Genomic DNA, 24,211 nt, shown 5'->3' on the forward strand with positions numbered 1-24,211 from the left:
CCTCATTATCCACAACACCTCCTACCTTAGCATCATCGGCATACTTACTAATCCAATTTACCACCCCATCATCCAGATCATTTATGTATATTACAAACAACATTGGGCCCAAAACAGATCCCTGAGGCACCCCGCTAGTCACTGGCCTCCATCCCGATAAACAATTATCCACCACTACTCTCTGGCATCTCCCATCTAGCCACTGTTGAATCCATTTTATTACTCCAGCATTAATACCTAACGACTGAACCTTCTTAACTAACCTTCCATGTGGAACTTTGTCAAAGGCTTTGCTGAAGTCCATATAGACTACATCCACTGCCTTACCCTCGTCAACATTCCTCGTAACTTAATCAAAAAATTCAATAAGGTTTGTCAAACATGACCTTCCACGCACAAATCCATGCTGGCTACTTCTAATCAGATCCCGTCTATCCAGATAATTATAAATACTATCTCTAAGAATACTTTCCATTAATTTACCCACCACTGATGACAAACTGACAGGTCTATAATTGCAAGGCTTCCTTCTAGAACCCTTTTTAAACAATGGAACCACATGAGCAATACGCCAATCCTCCGGCACAATCCCCGTTTCTAATGACATATTAAAGATCTCCGTCAGAGCTCCTGCTATTTCTACACAAACTTCCCTCAAGGTCCTGGGGAATATCCTGTCAGGATCTGGAGATTTATCCACTTTTAAATTTCTTAAAAGCGCCAGTACCTCCACCTCTTTAATTGTCATAGGTTCCATAACTTCCTTACTTGTTTCCCACACCTTAGACAATTCAATATCCTTCTCCTTAGTGAATACCGAAGAGAAGAAATCATTCAAAATCTCTCCCATCTCCTTCGGTTCCACACATAGCTGACCACTCTGATTCTCTAAGGGGCCAATTTTATCCCTCACTATCCTCTTGCTTTTAATATAACTGTAGAAACCTTTCGGATTTACTTTCACCTTATTTGCCAAACCAACCTCGTATCTTCTTTTAGCTTTTCTAATCTCTTTCTTAAGATTCCTTTTACATTCTTTATATTCCTCGAGCAATTCCTTTACTCCATGCTGCCTATATCTATTGTAGACATCCCTCTTTTTCTGAACCAAATTTCTAATATCCCTTGAAAACCATGGTGCTCTCAAACCTTTAACCTTTCCTTTCACCCTAACAGGAACATAAAGATTCTGTACCCTCATAATTTCACCCTTAAATGACCTCCATTTCTCTATTACATCCTTCCCATAAAACAACTTGACCCAATCCACTCTCTCTAAATCCCTTCGCATCCCCTCAAAGTTAGCCTTTCTCCAATCAAAAGTCTCAACTCTAGGTCCAGTCCTGTCCTTTTCCATAATTATATTGAAGCTAATGCTATTGTGATCACTGGACCCGAAGTGCTCCCCAACACATACATCTGTCAGCTGACCTATCGCATTCCCTAACAGGAGATCCAACACTGCCCCATCTCTAGTCGGTACTTCTATGTATTGTTGCAAAAAACTATCCTGCACACATTTCACAAACTCTAAACCATCCAGCCCTTTTACAGAATGAGCTTCCCAGTCTACGTGTGGAAAATTAAAATCTCCCACAATCACCAACCTTGTGTTTACTACAAATATCTGCTATCTCCTTACACATTTGCTCTTCCAACTCACGCGCCCCATTAGGTGGCCTATAATACACTCCTATCAGTGTTACTGCACTTTTCCCATTCTTCAATTCCACTCAAATGACCTCCCTAGAGGAGCTCTCTAATCTATCCTTCCAAAGCACCGCCATAAGATTTTCTCGGACAAGCAATGCAACACCTCCTCCTCTGGCCCCTCCTACTCTATCACACCTGAAGCAACTAAATCCAGGAATATTTAGTTGCCAATCACACCCTTCCTGCAACCATGTTTCACTAATAGCTACAACATCATAATTCCAGGTATCAATCCACACTTTAAGCTCATCCACCTTTCTTACAATGCTCCTAGCATTAAAATAGATACATTTAAGATTCTCTCCATCTCCTCCTTTCTTTCCATCCCTAACAATGCATTCAAATTTATTATCCTTTTCTTTCTTCTCCCCTACATCTTCGGGCTGAGCGCATCCCTTCTCCATCACCTGCCTTTCCTCCCTCACACACTGTCTATTTACTTGCTCCACTGGTGAACTAACCTCTCTCCCATAGTCTCCTCAAATAGTCTCCCGCCCCCCCATCTTACTAGTTTAAAGACCGCCCTGTAGCCCTAGCAAACCTCTCCGCTAGGATATTGGTCCCCCCACGATTCAAGTGTAATCCGTCCTTCTTGAACAGGTCACTCCTGCCCCAGAAGAGGTCCCAATGATCCAGAAACTTGAATCCCTGCCCCCTGCTCCAATCCCACAGCCACGCATTCATCCTCCACCTAATTCTATTCCTACTCTCACTGTCGCGTGGCACAGGAAGTAATCCCGAGATTACTACCTTTGCGTTCCTTCTTCTTAACTGCCTTCCTAACTCCCTATACTCTCGTTTCAGGACCTCTTCCCCTTTCCTTCCTATGTCATTGGTACCTACCTGTAACACGACCTCTGGCTCTTCACCCTCCCACTTCAGGATATCTTGGACGCGATCAGAAACGTCCCGAACCCTGGCACCAGGGAGGCAAATTACCATCCGGGACTCCCGGTCACCTCCACAGAAACGCCTGTCTGAGCCCCTGACTATTGAGTCCCCTATTACTATGGACCTCTTTCTTCTAACCCTACCCTTCTGAGCTACAGGGCCGTTCTCTGTGCCGGAGGCTCGGCCACTGTCACTCCCACCAGGTAGGCTGTCCCCCCCAACAGTACTCAAACATGAGTACTTATTGTCAAGGGGTACAGCCACTGGGGTACTCTCTAGTACCTGCCTCTTCCCCTTCCTGACTGTAACCCACCTATCTGCCTCCCGTGGTCCCGGAGTGACCACCTGCGTGTAACTCCTCTCTATCACCTCCTCACTCTCCCTGACCAGGCGAAGGTCATCGAGCTGCAGCTCCAGTTCCCTAACTCGGTCCCCCAGGAGCTGCAGTTCGGCGCACCTGGCGCAGATGTGGATGTCCGGGAGGCTCGGAGACTCCAGGATCTCCCACATCCGACACCGAGAACAACAAGCTGCCCTCACACTCATACCTCCCAAATAACTGAAAATACAAGAACTAAAAGATAAGCCTACTGTGCCCTCTTCCACCTAAGCCCTCTGAGCCCAAGCCCTACACTCTGCGCCCGGCTCACTCCCAAGCCCGCAAACGAAGCTGCCTGCTTCTTAAGGCGGCGTACTTTTTATATCTTCCCTCCTTCCCGGGCCTCCTTCACGCGCCTGCGCAGTCCCGCCTCTCAGAACTCCGATCTGAGAAGCAATTGGACAATTTGAAAATGGCCGCCGCCGCACTTCCTCTCAAAGCCTCGCTGTCCAAAAGAGCTGTAATGTGTCCATTACAGAGATTTGCCTGTCACAAGGGCTGGTTGTTCTATGGTTTATGTTTCAACACAGACAGGGAAAGAGGTAAAAGAAGTATTGTGAATTAGAGGTAGTATCACAGCTGCAGAAAGGAAGGATATTGTGGAGGGATCAGCAGATTTGTGGATCACACCAAGACTGTTGATGGAATTTAATGCAGACAAGTGACAGGTGTTGCACTTTGGGAGGACAAACCAGGGTAGGACTTACACAGCGAGAGGTAGGGCACTGAGGAGTGCAGTAGAACAGAGGGACCTGGGAATACCGATCTATAATTCCTTGAATGTGGTGTCGTAAGCACATGCGGTTGTAAAGAGAGCTTTGGGCACATTTGGCACATTGGACTTTATAAATCAAAGTACAAAGATAAGAAGTAGGGAAGTGTATAAAGCATTGGTGAGGCCAAATTTGGAGTACTGTGTACAGTTATAGTGATCTAACTACAGGAAAGATAGCAATACGATTGAAAATGTACAGTGAAAATTTGCAAGTATTTGCCGTGACTTGAAGACCTGAATTATAGGGAAATGTTGAATAGGTTAAGACTTTACTCCCTGTAGCATAGGAGATTTAATGGTGGTACACAAAATTATGAGGTATATTCAACAGAAAAATGTAAGCAGGCTTTTTCCGTTGAGGAAACTAAAATAGATGTTTTGGGTGAAGGGTGAAATTTTTTAGGGGAGCTGTAGGGGATTGTCTTCACTCAGAGGGTGGTGAAATTGTGGAACGAGCTGCCAGCAGAAGTGGTGGATGCAGGTTTGATTTCAATATTTAAGAGAAATTTGGATCTGAAAAAGTCTCTGAATATCCTCTCTATCTGTGGCTCTTATCATTTTGTACTCCTGTATAAAGTTGCCATTCGTTCTTCCTTTGCTCCAAAGAGAGAAGTTATAGCTTGCTCACCTTCTGCAGGGGCCATAGCAGAATTATTTAAAAGGCTTTAGCCATGGTTAAGTTGCCGGATGATTGGAAAATAGCTAATGTTGTTCTGTTGTTTAAGAAAGGCTCTAAGAATAAGCCAGGAAATTATAGGCCAGTGAGCCTGACGTCAGTGGTGGGAAATGAATTGGAAGGTATTCCAAGGGACTGGATATGTAAGTATTTGGATAGACATGGACTGATTAGGGGTTAACAACATTGCTTTGTGCATGGTAAGTTGTGTCTCGCCAATGCTACAGTTTTTCAAAGTTACCAGGGAAATTGATGAAGGCAAGGAAGTGGATGCTGTCTACATGGACTGTAGCAAGGACTTTGACAAGGTCTCACAAGGGAGGTTGGTCAAGAAGGTTCATTAGCTTGGCATTCAAGATGAGGTAGTACATTGGAGTACACATTGGCTTCTTGGAAGAAGCCAGAGAGTGGTATTAGATGGTTGCCTCTTTGACTGGAGACCTGTGATGGATGAACAGTGCGCCACAGGGACTGGTGCTGGGTTGGTTCTTGTTTGTCATATTTATCAGTGATCTGAATGATAATGTAAATTGGATCAGCAAATTTGTGAATGACCTCTAGATTTGGGGTGTAGTATACAGTGAGGAAGATGATTTGGACCAGCTGAAAAAATGGACTTAAAATTGGCAGATGGAATTTAGTGCAGACAAGTGTGAGGTGTTGCACTTTGGGAGGACAAAGTAGGTTAGGACTTACTCTCGTAAACACAAGGAAATCTACAGATGCTGGAAATTCAAGCAACGCACACAAAATGCTGGTAGAATGCAGCAGGCCAGACAGCATCTATAGGAAGAAGTACAGTCGATGTATCAGGCTGAGACCCTTCGTCAGGACTAACTGAAAGAAAAGATAGTAAGAGATTTGGAAGTAGGAGGGGGAGGAGGAAATCTGAAATGATAGAAGACAGGAGAGGGTGGGGTGAAGCTAAGAGCTGGAAAGATGATTGGCAAAAGGGATACAGAACTAGAAAAGGGAAAGGATTATGGGACAGGAGGCCTAGGGAGAAAGAAAGGGGAAGGGGAGCTCCAGAGGTAGATGGGGAATCGGCAAAGTCTCTCCCAGTCGGCGTCGGGTCTCACCAATATATAAAAGGATGCAGTATACCACACCAGCTGACTCACAGGTGAAGTGTCGCCTCATCTGGAATCTGATGCAGACTGGGAGACCATTTCGCTGAACACCTATGCTCTGTCCACCAGAGAAAGCAGGATCTCCCAGTGGCCACACATTTAATTGGCAGATATGATGTGGACATCATGAGTCGTGGCTGAAACAAGATTATAATTGGGAGCTTAACATCAAAGGATACACATTGTATCAAAAGTAGAGTCAGACAGGCAGAGAGGGTGGGGTGGCTCTGTTGGTAAGAATTGAAATCAAATCCTCACAAATAAGTGACATAGGATGGGAAGACGTTAAATCCTTGTGGGTAGAGTTAAGAAACTGCAAGGGTAATAAAGACCCTGATAGGAGTTATATAAAGGCCTCTGAACAGGAGTCAGGATATGGGTTACAAATTACAATGCGCATGTCAAAAGGGCAATGTTATGAGGTATTTCAATATGGAGGTAGATTGGGTAAATCAAGTTGGTGCTATATCCCGAGAGAGAATTTATGGAATGCCTCCAAGATGACTTTTTAAAAGCAGCTTGTGGTTGAGCCAAGTAGGGTATCAATTATTCTGGATTGGGTGTTGTATAATGAACTGAATTTGATTAGACAATAGGTGCAGAAGTAGACCATTCGGCCCTTCGAGTCTGCACCACCATTCTGAGATCATGGCTGATCATTCACTATCAATACCCAGTCCCTGCCTTGTCCCCATATCCCTTGATTCCCCTATCCATCAGATATCTATCTAGCTCCTTCTTGAAAGCATCCAGAGAATTGGCCTCCACTGTCCTCCGAGGCAGTGCATTCCACACCTCCACAACTCTCTGGGAGAAGAAGTTTTTCCTCAACTCTGTTTTAAATAACTGACCTCTTATTCTCAATCCATGCCCTCTGGTACTGGACTCTCCCAACATCTGGAACATATTTCCTGCCCAGGGAGCATAAAGTAAAGGAACTCTTAAGAGACAGTTTTCTGGTATGATAGAAGTCACTCTGCAATTCAAGAGAGAGAAACCAAAGTCAGATGTGTCAGTATTACAATGGAGTACAGGGAATTACAGAGGCATGAGAGAGGAACTGGCCGAAGTTGATCGAAAGGGGACACTAACAGAGATGATGGCTGGAGTTTCTGGGATTAATTCTAAAGGTGCAGGATAGATACACATTGGTGCTAGCAGATACATTAGATATATATAAACACACAAAATGCTAGAGGAACTCAGCAGGCCAGACAGCATCTATGGAAATGAAAAAAAAACACAAGTTGACACAAACATGAGAAAATCTGCAGATGCTGGAAATTCATGCAACACACACAGAATGCTGGTGAAACGCAGCAGGCCAGGCAGCATTTATAGGGAGAAGCACTGTCAATGTTTTGGACCGAGAACCTTCGTTGGGCTAAGACCCTTCTCAGGACTGGAAACGAAGAGAAAGAAGCAGTTAGAAGATAGGTGAATGGGAAAGGAAAAGGGCTAGAGAAGAAGGAATCTGTTAGGAGGAGAGTGGACCATGGGAGAAAGGGAAGGAGTGGCAGTGGGGGAGATGATAGGCAGATGAAAAGAAGAAAGAGCCCAGAGCAGGGAATAAAATAAGAGACAAGAGGAAGGAAAAAAACTGTAAGGAGAAATTGATGTCCGTGCCATCAGATTGGAGGCTACCTCGATGGAATACCTCCACCCTGAAAGTTACCTCATCATGGCAAAAGAGGCGGCAATAGACTGACGTGTCAGAACGGAAATGGTGATAGGAACTAAAATGGTTGGCCATTGAGAAATTCCACTTTTGACAGATGGAGCAGAGATGTTCCATTGGAGATATTTAAGGGAGTTTTAGATAAGCACATCCATGAAAGGAAAATGTAGGGCTATGCAGGAGGGAAGTGTACATTGATCTTGGAGGTTAGCACAACACAATGGGCTTAAGAGTCTGAACTATCTACATTCTCTGGCAATCCTGTGCATTGCACCTTGCAGACCAGGTTGTGTTGCAATCAATAAGAATCCTCTCCACAGTATGTCTAGTCTCTGAGCTGCTCACTCAACAAAATGCTGTCACAGATCCAATATGGCCTCTCCTCAAGTCAGCCTGTGCACATCTTTGGGATTGCATCAACATTTTGGGCCCAGAATTCTGACATCCAGGAACTTGAAGCTGCTCAGCTTTTCCACCAAACCCCTCAATGAGGATTATTGAGTACTCTCCCAAGTCTTGCTGATATTGAACACGAGGTTATTGGTATGACACCACTCAACCAGCCAGTCTGACTCCTCTATGCCACCTTGTCTCTATCTGTGATTCTACAAACAACGCTGGTGTCATTGGTGAATTTATCTGTGCTTAGCCACACAGTTGTGATTGTACTGCTCAAGAGGCTCTTAGATTGACACTGGTCAGCACAGATCCTGAGTCTGTTTCTGTGCTTGACTGTTCTACATTCACACCATATAGGATGTAACACATTTGTCTACATTAGAGCATCGGGTATAAATGCAAGATCACATTGCAGCTGTGTAAAACTTGTGTATGTATAAAACTGTAAATGCCAGAGAATCATGCAGTTCTGGCCTCTGCATTATAGGAATGATGTACAGGCTTTCAAAAAAAGGTTTAAAAAAATCAACAGGTTGGACAAATTTATATTTTTCTTCTCTGGAATGTCAGACCTGATAGAATGTATTTGATGGTTTTGGCTCTTCCTAAAGTTTAACAAACCAGAGGGAGTAGGGAATATGATTAAAACCTACTGAATATTGAAAGGCTGAGGGTGAGTGTACTTGGAGAGGATGCTTCCAATGGTGGGAGACCCTAGGGCCAGAGGGCACAGCATCAACATAGAGGATGTCCATTCAGAACAGAGTTTAGGACCTTCTTTTGCCAGATGGTGTTGAATCTGTGGAATTCATTGCCACAAATTACCATGGAGGACCAGTCATTGGATATTTAATTATCCAATTAAGGTTGCAGGAAGGAAGGAGAATGGGCTTGGGAATAAAAATAAATCAGTCATGACTGAATGGCAGTACATACTTGATGGGCCACATGGCTTAACTCTGCTCCCACATTTTATGTTCTGCTCTGTTTTATATAAATGCAAAGGGAATTAAACAAATTTTATGATGGGATGAAAATCAAGGTAGCTGAAAATGATATTCAGTATTGGGAAAGAACTTAAAATGATCAAAGTATAGGAAATAGTTGCATAACATACACAAATCCTTAAGTTAGCAAAAGAAAGCAATAATTTATGCATACCATAATTACCACAAATGGCAGTGTGATATTGACTAGTTTCAGATACTTGAATACCCTGATGTACCCTGCTCTTGCTCTTTGTCAAAGCACAGGGAAATCAAGTACCAAGAGACCAAAGTAAAAATCTTTTATTACCAACAATAACAGATCTGATTATTACAATATCAATTACAGCCTCTGGTGTTGTTACAGATGAATATCTGTAACATATTCAACATACAACAAGCTTTTTAAAAAAATAAATGTAACGAGACCCACTTAAATGTGAATCAAATAAAATTTTGTTCAGCTTTTTGAGCAATTTTGTTTTTTTTTAAGTCAAAGGTTGTTATATAGACCACTGCAAGAAAGTGACTGCCCAAGGCAACTTCATTAATAATTTGGGTTGGGCTTATGCTTACAGAAGATCAGACAGCATTGAGGCTCAAGCAACTATCAGATAGAAACCCGCAAAAAAATGAACTGCTGCTACTCTGCACGTAAATTGTTCATTTCTGTTTGTCCAACTGTGGGAAGGGAACATTAGCCAAGTGCAAAATTATTATAATGCAAATACATTGCTACTTATGATAGGATGGCGCAAGATAAATTAGGGTTGTCATTTATTGAATAAAAAACGAGTTCAGAATCAATGAATGAATGACACCGGGTTGTGCATTAAAAAATTAAATGGCTAGAACAAATTTATTACAGCATATGATTACACCACTTAAAGCCTTGCTGGTGATCAAACTGAAGAAATGTTTGATTTATTTGAAGAGTTATGTACAACTGAAAAAACAACACTTTGCCTTGAGGGAAAAACCACTGTCCCTCAATTTAGGTCCATAAATGAACTGACAGGAGTTACAAGAGGCAGAAACAATTACAGCATCCAGAAAAGCATTTGGGCAAATAAAGTCCTAATTGGATTACTGTAAGCATCACATGTGGCACAGACAAATGAAATGTACTGTAGAATTCTACAGACTTGGAATACTACTGGCATAATGAATATTACTTGCAGCACTTAAAATGTTCATAAACAGATATTTAGCTGTGTCCTTGTAGTAATTGATCAACATCTCTCAAAGACTTTGTACAGATCAGATAAATTGGCAAGCTGCAGGATGGTTCCATTTTCTGCAAATTGCTTTGGTGGAAGGAGCAGAGTCCTGAAAGCTTTGGATATAATGTGTTCTACAGACCACTTCCAAGACTTGTCACTGCCAAGTTCTTCATGCTAGAGAGAATAATAAAAGGATCAAATAATAATTTATTAAAGTTTAACAACACATTTATGTTAGAAAGAAATCAGTAAATAATTCCATTGTTTCCACTGTTAACTTTCTTGACTTCCCATCATTTCATAGAAACATAGAAAACCTACAGCGCAATACAGGCCCTTCGGCCCACAAAGCTGAGCCAAATATGTCCTTACCTTTGAGCTATCTAGGCTTACCCATAGCCCTCTTTTTTTCTAAGCTTCATGTACCCATCCAGGAGTCTCTTAAAAGACCCTATTGTTTTTGCCTCCACCAGCCCATTCCTCACACTCACCACTCTCTGCGTAAAAAAAATTTACCCCTGGCATCTCCTCTGTACCTGCTTCCAAGCACCTTAGAACTAGCCCTCTCAGCCCTGGGAAAAAGCCTCTGACTAACCACATGATCACCTTTATCAGGTCACCTCTCATCCTGTGTCGCCGAGTTCACCCAACCTATTCTCATAAGGCATGCTCCCCAATCCAGGCAACATCCTTGTAAATCTCCTCTGCACCCTTTCTACACTTTCCACATCATTCCTGTAGAGAGGTGACCAGAATTGAGCGCAGTACTCCAAGTGGGGTCTGAATAGGGTTCTATGCAGTTGCAACTTTACCGCTCGGCTCTTAAACTCAGTCCCATGATTGATGAAGGCCAAAGCACCCTATCCCTTCTTAACCACAGTCAACCTGTGTAGTAGATTTGAGTTTCCTTTGGAATCGGACCCCAAGATCCTCCACACTGCCAAGCATCTTGCCATTAATACTATATTCTGCCATCACATTTGACCTACCAAAATGAACCACCTCATACTTATCTGGGTTGAACCCCATCTGCCACTTCTCAGACCGGTTTTACATCCTATCAATGTCCCACTGTAACCTCTGACAGCCCTCCATACTATCCACAACACCCCCTACCTTTGTGTCATCAGCAAATTTACTAACCCACCCCCCAACTTCCTCATCCAGGTCATTTATAAAAATCATGAGGAGTAAGGGTCGCATGAAAGATTTAAACCTGATTTATATTTGGAGGAAAATTAATCCAAGAGAAAGAGATTATTCATTTTATTCAAATAGACATAAAACTTACTCAAGGATTGATTTTTTTTATTATCAAAAAATATTCAAGATAGAGTGATAATTGTGGAATATAAAGCAAGAATACTGTCAGATCATTCCCCCTTGATAATGATGGATAAGGAGGAATCGATTTATAGATGGAGATTTAATTCAATTTTATTAAAACGTCAAGATTTTTGTGATTTTATGAAAAAACTGATTCAATTTTTTTGGATACAGATTTACATTCAGTTGAGGATAAAATTGTATTATGGGAAGCGATTAAAGCATATTTAAGAAGTCAGATTATAAGTTAAAATTAAGAAGGAATACATAGCAGAAATAGATCAATTGGAAAAAGATATCATAAAGTTAGAAAAAGAATCTCAAAGATATATGACAGAAGAAAAACGAAGACAACTTGTTAATAAAAAACTACAATATAATACACTCCAGACATATCGTACAGAAAAAGTAATTATGAGAACGGAACAGAAATATTACGAATTAGGTGAAACATCACATAAAATTCTTGTTTGGCAGTTGAAAACAGAACAGGCTTCTAAAACAATAAATGCAATTAGAACAAGTGTAAATAAGGTTACTTATAAACCTTTAGAAAGTAATGAAACTTGTAAAAAATTTTATACTGAACTATATCAATCAGAATCACAAAATAAGATTGCTGAGATAGATAAATTTTTATCACAAATAACCCTTCCAAAATTAAATTTGGAAGAACAGAAAGGATTAGATATGCCCTTTACATTAAAAGAGGTTGAAGAAGCTTTAGGATCACTTCAGAGTAATAAATCCCCAGGAGAAGATGATTTTCCTCCTGAATTTTATAAAAAAAATTTAAAGATATATTAACTCCTCCTTTTATGGAATTAATATACCAAGTGGAAAGAATGCATAAACTCCCACAATCTTTTTTAACAGCGATCGTAACTGTATTGCCAAAAAAAGATAGAGATCCTTTAAAACCAACATCACATAGGCCTATTTCTTTGTTGAATAGATTATAAAATAATAGCAAAAATTTTATCTAATAGAATATCTAAATATTTACCAAAATTAATACATATGGATCAAACAGGTTTTATTAAAAACAGACAATCAATGGATAACATAACTCGGTTACTTAGTATAATTCATTTGGCACAAAAAAGAGAGGAAATGAGTGTGGCAGTTGCTTTGGATGCAGAAAAAGCATTTGATAGATTGGAATGGGATTTTTTATTTAAGGTATTGGAAAAATGAGTTAGGAAAATCTTTTATACAATGGATTAAAACCTTAAATACTAATCCTCAAGCTAAAGTAGTTACAAATGGTCAGATTTCAACACCATTTTGCTTAATAAGGTCAACTAGACAAGGCTGCCCATTATCACCTGCTTTATTTGTATTGGCAATAGAACCATTAGCTGAATTAATTAGAACAGATTCAGACATTGGGGGCTTTAGAGTTAATCAAGAAGAATAAAAGATTAATTTATTTGCTGATGATGTTTTGATTTATTTAACAAACCCATTGCAATCTTTGCAAAGATTATCTTTTAACCATATAACATATAACCATATAACAATCACAGCACGGAAACAGGCCATGTCGGCCCTCCTAGTCCGTGCCGAACTCTTAATCTCACCTAGTCCCACCTACCCGCACTCAGCCCATAACCCTCCACTCCTTTGGAGGTTGGAAGAATATGGGAAAGTATCAGGGTATAAAGTAAATTGGGATAAAAGTGAAATTTTACCCCTTATCAAAGGAAATTATAATCAATGTTGATTAGTAACTCAATTTCGATGGTCAATAAATGGGATAAAATATTTGCCATTATTAAAAAAATAAGAGGATCTTGATAAATGGATGATGTTACCAATAACATTAATAGGTAGAGTTAATGCTGTAAAAATGAATATATTTCCAAGATTGCAATATTTATTTCAAACTTTACCAATACAATTACCTCAGAAGTTTTTTCAAGAACTGAATAAATATGTAAGGAAATTTCTTTGGAAAGGAAAGATGTCAAGAATATCATTGGAAAAATTGACATGTAAATTTGATTTAGGAGGGTTACAACTTCCAAATTTTAAGAATTATTATAAAGCAAATCAACTTAGATTTATTGCATCTTTTTTTGATGAAGAAAAACCCGCATGGATTATAATAGAATTAGATAAGATAGGAGAAAACATTCCAGAAGATTTTTATATATAAATGGGAATCCAAACGGATACGGGAAAAAAAAGTATCTCCTATATTAAGACACTTGATTGATTTATGGAATAAGGTAAATATGGACAATGAGATAAAGAAATCTTTATTAGCAAAAAGAACTTTAATTCAAAATAGGCTTATTCCTTTTACAATGGATAATAAACTTTTACATAATTGGTTCCAAAAGGGGATTAAATATATAGGTGATTGTTTCGAAGGAGGTATATTGATGTCGTTTGATCAATTAAAAAATAAATATAAAATATCAAATAACACTGTTTTCTGTTATTTTCAATTAAAGGCTTATTTATGAGAAAAGCTGGGTCAAACAATGTTGATGCCAAAACCTAGTGAAATAGAAATATTAATTCAAAAAGGAAAAATTAAAAAATTTACATCTTGTATGTATAACTTGATTCAAAAACAGACAATTAAATCAGGAATTCATAAATCAAGACAAAAATGGGAATCTGATTTGAATGTTAAAATTGATGGAAAAAACTGGTCAAGATTATGTTATTGTAGTATGAGAAATACAATAAATGTTTGACTTAGATTAATACATTATAATTTTTTACATCAATTATATATAACACCACAGAAATAAATAGATTAAATTCAAATATGTCTGACCAATGTTTTCGATGTAATCAAGAAATTGGTACTTTTTTACATTCTACTTGGTCTTGTTTTAAAACTCAACCATTTTCGATAACTCTAAGACTTTTATTGGAACAAATTACTGGAGTACAACTCCCACATAGTCCAGTATTATTTTTATTAGGAGACATTGAAGGGACAATACCGAAACTTAAATTGAATAGGTATCAGAAAAAATTTATAAAAATTGCATTGGCAGCAGCCAAAAAAGTTATTGCAGTAACTTGGAAATCTGATTTATATTTAACTATGGATTGTTGGAATAATGAAATACATAGTTGTATTCCACTTGAAAAAATTACATACAATCTAAGAAATGAATATGATATATTTTTGAAAATTTGGCTCCCATACCTACAAAAGATAGGATTAAATACATAGGTCCTTTGAAGATAAAATTATAAAGTAATTGGGGAAAGTAAAAATAAATATTAAAATTATTTTGAACTCCATGGAGCAGGTGGGGATCCTCCGATATCCAGGCAATCTTTCTCTTTTTTCTCTTTCTTTAGATAAGGGTTAAGGGGGGGGGGGGTTAATATTATTTTTCTCACTATTTTATCATCACATTTATTCTTCGTAATTTTCTTAAATTTAATAAATAAATATATATTTTTAAAAAAAGAGTAAGGGTCGCAGAACAGATCCTTGAGGCACCTGGTCACCGACCTCCATACAAAATATGACCCGTCTACAACCACTCTTTGCCTTCTGATTTCAATCGTATTCAAGTATTAGCCATCTGTGTGTGAACCTCAACCATCAGTCAACAGATTATTCTTCAAACTTTTGGAAGAAAACAGTAACCAAATGCAGAATTGTCAATGTAGATCTATAGTTGCCTATGATAGAATGTGCTGGTTGCTCACATAAAATGCTGGAGGAGCTCAGCAGGTCAGGCAGTATCAATGGAAATGAATAAGCAGTAAACATTTTGCGCCAAGACACTTCATCAGAACTGGAAAAGAAGGGGGAAGAAGCCAGAATAAGGTGGTGGGGAAAGGGGAAGGAGTATAAGCTAGAAGGTTATAGATGGTGCCATCTGAGTGGGGTGATGAATTCAGAAGCTGGGAAGTGACTGGAGGAGGAGGAGGAATCTGATAGGAGAGGAGAATAGTCCATGGGAGAAAAGGGAGGGGCAGCACGAGAGGGAGAGAAATGAAGAAGAATATGGGGAGTTGGAAGAATTACCAGAAGTTGGAGAAATCAATGTCCTGCCACTAGGTTGGAGGCTACCCAGACAGAATGAGGTACTGCAAATAGGGACTGGAATTAAAATAGTTGGCCACCGGGAAATACTGCTCTTTGCAGATGGAGTAAAGATGGTTGACAAAACAGTCCATCAATCCATGTTGGGTCTCACCAATATAGTCCAGGCCCTATCGGGAGTACCAAGTAAACATAGAAAACCTACAGCACAATACAGGCTCTGCAGCCCACAAAGTTGTGCCGAACATGTCCCTACCTTAGAAATTACTAGGCTTACCTATAGCCCTCTATTTTACTAAGCTTCTTGTACCTATCCAAAAGCCTCTTAAAAGACCTTATTGTATTTGCCTCCACCACTGTTGCCGGCAGCCCATACCACACACTCACCACTCTGAGTAAAAAAACTTACCCCTGACATCCCCTCTGTACCTACTCCCCAGCACCTTAAACCTGTGTCCTCTTTTGGCAACCATTTCAGCCCTGGGAAAAAGCCTCTGACTGTCCACACAATCAATGCCTCTCACCATCTTATACACCTCTAACAGGTCACCTCTCATCCTCCTTCGCTCCAAGGAGAAATGGCTGAGTTCACTCAACTTATTCTCATAAGGCATGCTCCCCAATCCAGGCAACAACCTTGTAAATCTCATCTGCACCCTTTCTATGGTTTCCACATCCTTCCTAGAGGTGACCAGATCTGAGCACAGTACTCCAAGTGGGGTCTGACCAGGGTCCTAAACTCTTGGCTCCTAAATTCAATTCCACTATGGATGAAGGCCAATACACCATACGCCTTCTTAACCATAGAATCAACCTGCGTAGCTGCTTTGAGTGTCCTATGGACTCGGACCCCAAGATCCCTCTGATCCTCCACAATGCCAAGAGTCTTACCATTATATATTCTGCCATCATATTTGACCTACCAAAATGAACCACTTCACACTTATCTGGGTTGAACTCCATCTGCCACTTCTCAGCCCAGTTTTGCATCCTATCAATGTCCCGCTGTAACCTCTGACAGCCCTCCATACTATCCACAACACCTCCAACCTTTGTGTCATCTCAAACTTACTAACCCATCCCTCCACTTCCTCATCCAGGTCATTTATAAAAATCATGAAGGGTAAGGGTCCCAGAACAGATCCTTGAGGCACTCCACTGGTGACCCATCTACAACCACTCTTTGTCTTCTGTGGGCAAGCCAGTTCTGGAACCACAAAGCAATGTCCCCTTGGATCCCATGCCTCCTTATTTTCTCAATAAGCCTTGCGTGGGGTACCTTATCAAATGCCTTACTGAAATCCATATACACTACATCTAACGCTCTTCCTTCATCAATGTGTTTAGTAATGTCCTCAAAAAATTCAATCAGGCTCATAAGGCATAACCTGCCCTTTACAAAGCCATGCTGACTATTCCTAATCATATTATACCTCTCCAAATGTTCATATATCTTGCCTCTCAGGATCTTCTCCATCAACTTACCAACCACTGAGGTAAGATTCACTGGTCTATAATTTCCTGGGCTATCTTTACTCCCTTTCTTGAATAAAGGAACAACATCTGCAACCCTCCAATCCTCGGGTACCTCTCCCATCCCTATTGATGATGCAAAGATCATTGTCAGAAGCTCATCAATCTCTACCCTTGCATCCCACAGTAGCTTAGGGTGCATTTCGTCCGATCCCGGCACCTTATCCAACTTGATGCTTTCCAAAAGCTCCAGCACATCCTCTTTCTTAATATCTACATGCTCAAGCTTTTCAGTCTGCTGCAAGTCATCACTACAATCACCAAGATCCTTTTCCATAGTGAATACTGAAGTATTCATCAAGTACCTCTGCTATTTCCTCCAGTTCCATACACACTTTCCCACTGGCACACTTGATTGGTCCTATTCTTTCACATTTTATCCACTTGCTCTTCACATACTTGTAGAATGCCTTGGGGGTTTCCTTAATTCTGCTTGCCAAGGCCTTCTCATGGCTCCTTCTGGCTCTCTAATTTCCTTCTTAAGCTTCTTCCTAGAAGCCTTATAATCTTTTAGATCTCTAACATACCTCGCTCTCTGAACCTTTTGTAAGCTTCTTTTCTTCTTGACTAGATTTATTACTGCCTTTGTACACCACGGTTCCTGTATCCTTCTATCCTTCATTTCCCAATACCAAATCAAGTACAGCCTCTCCTCTTGTAAGCTTATCTATATACTGTGTCAAGAAACCTTCCTCAACACACCTAACAAACCCCACCCATCTAAACCCCTCACTCTAGGGAGATGCCAATCGATATTTGGGAAATTAAGATCTCCCATCACGACAACTCTGTTATTATTACACCTTTCCAAGATCTGTTTCCTATCTGCTCCTTGATATCCCGGTTACTAATAGGCGGCCTATAAAAAACTCCCAGTAGTTATTGACCCCTTCCTGTTCCTAACCTCCACCCACAGAGACTCTGTAGACAATCTCTCTATGGCGTCCACCTTTTCTGCAACCGTGACACTATCTCTGAACAACAGTGCCACACCCCCAACTCTTTTGCCTCCCTCCCTGTCCTTTCCAAAACATCTAAAATTCTGCACTTGAAGTAACCAATCTCGTTTCTGAGCCATCCAAGTCTCTGTAATGGCCACCACATCATATCTCCAAGTACTGATCCACTCTCTAAGCTCATCCGCTTTGTTCACAACACTCCTTGCATTAAAATAGACATATCTCAAGCCTTCGGTCTGTGCACGTCCCTTCTTTATCACCTGCCTATCCTCCCTCTCGCTCTGTCTACAAGCTTTCTCTATTTGTGAGCTAGCCTCCTCTTCCCCAGTCTCTTCAGTTCAGTTCCCACCCCTCAACAATTCCAGTTTAAACTCTCCCCAGTGGTCTTAGCAAACCTCCCCGCCAGGATATTGGTCCCCCTGAGATTCAAGTGCAACCCATCCTTTTCGTACAGGTCACACCTGCCCCAAAAAGCAGTCCCAATGATCCAGAAATCTGAATCCCTGCCCCCTGCTCCAATCCCTCAGCCACGCATCTAACCTCCACCTCATCCTATTCCTATTCTCACTGTTGCGTGGCACAGGCAGTAATCCCGAGATTGCTACCTTTGTGGTCCTGTTTCTCAACTTCTTTCCTATTTTTCCTACCTATGTCATTGGTTCCAATATGTACCATGACCACTGGCTGTTCACCTTCCCACCACAGGATATCTTGGACGCGATCCGAAACATCCCAGACCCTGGCACCTGGGAGGCAAACTACCATTTAAGTTTCTTTCCTGTGTCCACAGAATCGCCTGTCTGAACCCCTAACTATAGAGTCCCCTATCACTACTGCCTTTTTCTTCCCTTCCCTACCCTTCTCAGCCACAGGGCCAGACTCTGTGCCAGAGGCACGGTCACTGTCGCTTCCCCCAGGTAGGCTGTCTCCCCCAACAGTACTCAAACAGGAGTACTTATTGTCAAGGGGTACAGCCACAGGAGTACTCTCTAGTACCTGACTCTTACCCTTCTCCCTCCTGACTGTGACCCACTTGTCTGTCTCCCATGGCCCCGGTGTGACCACCTGCCTGTAACTCCTCTCTATTACCTCTTCGCTCTCCCGGACTAGGTGAAGGTCATCGAGCTGCATCTCCAGTTCCCTAACTCAGTTTCTCAGGAGCTGCAGCTCGACACACCTGGTGCTGATGTGGCTGTCTGGGAGGCTGGGAGACTCCAGGAACCCCGCACATCTGACACCGAGCACGGAAAACTGGCCTCACACACATACTTCCTACCTCTCCTCATCTTGTTACCGCCTAAGCTTGCTGAGCCAAAGCCTTACCACTCTGCTGCCTCTCACTCCACTCCCTGCTAGATATGCCTTCTTTTTAAACCTTTTGTGCTCTACTGGCTGACGTCACATGCCTGCGCAGTCTCGCCTCTCTTTAACCCAAGTAGTAAAAAAACTCCCTTCGCTCTGAAAAAAAATTAGCAGTTCACTCGCAGTCTTTTTGCTCCGAGTACAGTAGACGATCCCAACAGATTCACCAGTGAAGTTTTGTCTCACCTGGAAGGACTGTTTAGGGCCCTGAATGGAGGCGAGGGAGGAGGTGAATGGGCAGGTGCAGCACTTTTTGCACTTGCTGGGATAAGTGCTAAGAGGGAGATGAAGGGAGATAAGAGGGGGGAAACAAATTGACAATGGAATCACAGAAGGAGCGGGAAGTGGAGAGTGGTGGGGATGAAAGAATGATGTGCTGGATGCAGAGGTTCATGGGATGTAGGTGAAAACAGGAAGAACTCTATCCCTATTAATGTCGCAAGGAGATGGGGCAAGGCCAGATGTCTAAGAAATAGAGATGTGGGTGAGGGCAGCAATGATGGAAGAAGGAGAAACCATTCTTCAAAGGAGGACATATCTGATGTCCTGAAAAGGAAAGCCTCATCCTGGGAACAAATGCAACAAAGATAAAGGAACTGAGAAAAGGGTGGGAAGTGGTATAGTCAAATAATCCTGGGAGTTGGTAAATTTGTCACCAGAGATGGAGACAGATTACATTGATAACAGCAGTGGTGCTGTTTCACACACCCATGCTGAGCTCATCAGTTTCATAAACTTTGCCTCTAACTTCCACCCTGCCCTTAAATTTCACTTAGTCCATTTCTGACACCTCTCTCAATTTTCTCGATCTCTGTCTCCATCTCCAGGGGGTCAGTGCCAGGCCCACTGCTACTTGTCAATCACTGAGACGGGCCTGTACAAGGCATGGTTAATAAGTTTACAGATGACAATAAAAGAGGTGATGTTACTGACAGTGAAAACACTTATCAAGACTTAGAGGTATCTTCATCAGCTGGGTAAGTGGCCCAAAGAATGGCAAAAGGAGTTTAATTCTGAAAGTCATGAGGTGTTGCATTTTGAAAAAACAAATCAGAGTAGGACATTCAGTCAAAAGTAGAGCCCTGGGTAACATTTTAGAACCGAGGGATCTAGAAGTACAAGTACATGATTTTCTGAGGGTGGCATTGCAAGTGGACAGGACAGCGGAAGTGGCTTTTGGCACATTGGCCTTCATCAGTCTGGGTATTGAGTTTAGAAGGTGGGATGTTATGTTGCAGTTCTACAATACACTGGAGAGGGATTATTTGGAATATGTGAGAATGTTTGGAAACTCTGCAATAGGGAAGAAGGTGTTAAACTGGAAAGTGTAAAGAGGATATTACCAGCATTCAAGAGACTGAGTAATGGCAAACTTTTGAGCAGGATGAGGCTGTTCTCAGTTGAGAATGAGGGTTAATGTTATAAAGGTGTATAAAATCTGAGGGGCATAGATAGGGTGAATACACTCTGCCCCCATCCCACCAGGGTTGGGGAAATCAAGAACTTGAGGGCACAGGCTAAAGGTGGGTGGGGGGAAGACAAGAAGAGATTTAATAAGAACCTAAGGGGGAACATTTTCACCCAGAGCATGGTCCGTTATTGAAATAAGCTGCCAGAGTAAGTGGCTGAGACAGATAAATTATATGACAGGCTAGATCAGTTGCAGATATGGGCTAAAAAATGGTAGATGGGAGTTTAACCCAGATAATTGCACAGTGTTGCACCTCGTTAGGACAAATGCAAGGAGACAATACATTATCAAAGGCAAGATCCTTTAAGTGTTGCTGAGCAGAAAAAGTTCAGAGCTCCTAGACAGGGCGATAAGGCGGCTTATGGAATGTTTACTTTTATTAGATGGGGTATTAAGTTCAAAAGTCAAGAGGCTCTACTGCAATTGTATAAATCTCTGGTTAGGTCACATCTGGAGTATTGCATACAGTTCTGGTCGCCCCAATATAGAAAGGATGTTAAGGATTTGGAGAGGCTGCAGAAGAGGTTTACCAGGAGGGAACGTGCTATCATGAGAGGCTAGAGGAAAATCTGATACAGGTTTAGAATATTATGAGAGGCATGGAGTAGGTAGGAGTATCTGTTTCCCATGGTCAAAATGTCTAATACCTGAGGGCATACACTGAAGGTGAAATGGGGCAGGTTCAAGAGGGATGTAAAATGGAGCAATATGAACATGGCGTAGGCAGGAGGGACTTGGTGCTTGGGTGTTTTTGTTTATTTAGCTGGTTCAGCACAACAGTGTGGGCCGAACAGCCTGTTCCTGTGCTCTACTGTTTTATGTTCCAATTTGGCAGATACATGGATAAGAAAAGCTTTTAGAGGGATAAACATTGACAAATGAGATTAGCTTAGACAGTATGGATAAGTTCGGCGTTGTTTGACTCCACCCAAAAGTAGTTCTAGATGGTCAATAATAGAAAGCTTAGCTTTATTTCAGAGCTAGAAAATATTGTTCAAGTCAAGTGCAGACTCGAGGGGCCGAATGGTCTACTTCTGCACCTATTGTCTATTGTCATTTATTGTGATCTGAAAATAGCCCACTTTCAGCCTTAGCTATTAAAAGAATTATGAACATCTGTGGCTTTCACATTTGTGACTTTCACAATTTAACTAGTTCTAACTTAGATTCTCTGGACGTGAAAGGAACAACCAGATGGTATGTCACCTCCTAGATGCCAAGGTAAGGGACATCTTGGATCAGGTCTATGGCATTCAAAAAGAGAAGGTGAGGAGCCAGAAGTCTTGATACATAATGGCACCAATGACATAGGTAGGAAAAGGAAGGAGGTCCTGAAGAGGTTTATGGAGTTAGGTAGGAAGCTGTTAGGGTAGTAATCTGAATTGTTGCCTGTAGCGTGCGTCAGTGAAGGCAAGAATTGGATGATTTGGCAAATGAATGCAAGGAACTAGTGCAGGGGATAGGGCTTCAGATTTCTGGATCACTGGGATCTCTTCTGGGGAAGGTATGACCTGTACAAAAGAGATTGCTTACCTCTGAAATTCAGGGGGACCAATATCCTTGCTGGCAGGTTTGCTAGAGCTGATGGGGAGGGTAGTTAAATTGGCAGGGGGATTTAAAACAGAGCAATAGGGCTAAGAATAGGGCAGTTAGAATACAACTAGATGCAGTGTTAAGTGAGAGTGAGGTAGGATCGGCAGATGATAGGGCATGGTTTCCTTAAGTGTAAATCTTGCCTGACAAATCTGTTGGAATTTTTACAAGCATGATAGACAAAGGAGAGTCAGTGGATGCTGTATACTTGGATTTTTAGATGGCCTTTGACAAGGTGCTACACATGATACTGCTTAACAAAAGCCCATGGTATTACAGGAAAGATAGAGCATTGGCTGAATGATAGGAGGCAAAGAGTGAGACTAAAGGGGGCTTAAAGGGGACTAAAGGTTGGCCGTTGGTGATGAGTGGCATTCTGTAAGTTTCTGCGTTGGACTGCTTTTTATGTTGTGTCAGTGATTTGGATGACAGAATTAAAGGCTTTGTGGCTAGGTTTGCATATGATATGAAGATAGGTTGAGGAACGGGTAGCACTGAGGAAGCAGTAAGACTGCAGAAGCACTTACACAGATTAGGAGAATGGGCAAAGAAGTGGCAGATGGAATATAGTGTCAGGAAGTGTATGTTGGTGCATTTTAGTGGAAGGAACGAATGTGTAGACTATTTTTTTTAAACTGGCAGAAAATTAAAATATCTGGTATGTAAAGATACTTGTGAGTCCTGATGCAGGTTGAGTCTGTGGTGAGGAAGGCAGAAGTAATGTTAGTATTCATTTTGAGAGAAGAATATAAAAGCAGGGATGTAATGCTGAGGTTTTATAAGGCACTGATGAGGCCTCACTTGGAGTATTGTGAGCCATTTTGAGCCCCTTATCCAAGAAAGGATGTGCTGACATTGGAGGTTTCAGAGGAGGTTCATGAGAATGAAAGGTTCAACACACACTAGGAGGGTTTGATGGCTCTGGGCCTTTACTCATTGGAATTTAGAAGACTGGGGGAGTATCTTATTGAAACCTATCAAATACTGATAGAGTGGACATGGAGAGGACCCGAGGGCACATCTTCAGAAGAGGGACAACCATTTAAAACAGAGATAAGGAGGAATTTCTTTAGTCAGAAGGTGGTGAATTTCTGGAATTTGTCGTTCCAGGCAGCTGTGGAGATCAAGTAATTGGGCAGAAGAATGGGGTTGAGGGGAAAATGGATCAGCCATGATGAAATGGCAGAACAATTTCAATAGGCGAATACCTTAATTCTGCTCCTATATTTTATGGTCTTATGATCCAAATCTGTACTTATTGTAAATGTACAGTGTCCTTTTATATCTATGCATTTCTGCATTTAAGAATTTTCACAGCAAGAGGAAAGCAGTAACGGTTTATAGCACATTGACAAGATTACCCATTTGTTTCGTTCTTTCAAGTGTGGAAACAATTAGCCAAGGATGGATAAGTATTGAGAGGGAAACTAATCAAAATGCTCTTCATCATATTTACTATATGTGTACCTTGGCTCTTTGCTAATTTTACACTACTTTGAAAGAGGAAATCCCTTAAATTTGTCATTAACACTTCTGTTTGAATTTTTGCTTAGTTTTAATGCAGAGATTATTGCATTAACACAAAATTAGAATTAAAACTGCTAGAAAATCAGGAAAATTGTTTTGGTGTATTTAGATCCTTGTGTCTACATTCTAGATTAGAGATGGTCATGGTATTTTAATATAAAAGGATTGAAACCTCATTCTCAAAATTTCAGGTAAACATCCCTCCCATCCCATTTCCCCTCCTGATCTAATTGTCTTTTCTCTTCCCCACCCTCTCCATCTGCCCATCACCCACCCACTCCTTCCATGCTCCACTGTCCTATTAGATTCTAGGTTCAGACCTTTGTCACTTCCACTTAAATTCTCCCTCATCCTTCACATGCCTATCAACACTACCCCTCACTCAGATCGACTTATCACCTGGCAGCTCTTCCTCCACCTCTTTATACTCGTCATCTCCCCTCTTTCTTTCCAGTCCAGATGTATGGTCTGAACCCAAAATATCAACTATCAATTTCCATCCACAAAGTGCAGGATAAACTCAGGTCCCATCCAGGTGTTGCTCCAGATTCCAGCAGATG

General features: G+C 41.2%; 1 protein-coding gene across 1 annotated transcript in view; it reads right to left on the bottom strand.

The window, feature by feature from the left end:
* Positions 1-8,914: 8,914 nt before the first annotated feature.
* The window catches only part of mlh1 (mutL homolog 1, colon cancer, nonpolyposis type 2 (E. coli)), a 130,928-nt gene continuing 115,631 nt past the window's right edge, over positions 8,915-24,211 (bottom strand). Inside the window, exon 19 of the mRNA XM_059971177.1 lies at positions 8,915-10,024. Within this exon, the coding sequence (XP_059827160.1) occupies positions 9,860-10,024 (165 nt within the window). The 3' untranslated portion in view covers positions 8,915-9,859. The remainder of the gene's footprint in view (positions 10,025-24,211) is intronic.

The sequence above is a fragment of the Hypanus sabinus genome, chromosome 1, assembly GCF_030144855.1.
Source record: "Hypanus sabinus isolate sHypSab1 chromosome 1, sHypSab1.hap1, whole genome shotgun sequence".
Lineage (NCBI taxonomy): Eukaryota > Metazoa > Chordata > Chondrichthyes > Myliobatiformes > Dasyatidae > Hypanus > Hypanus sabinus.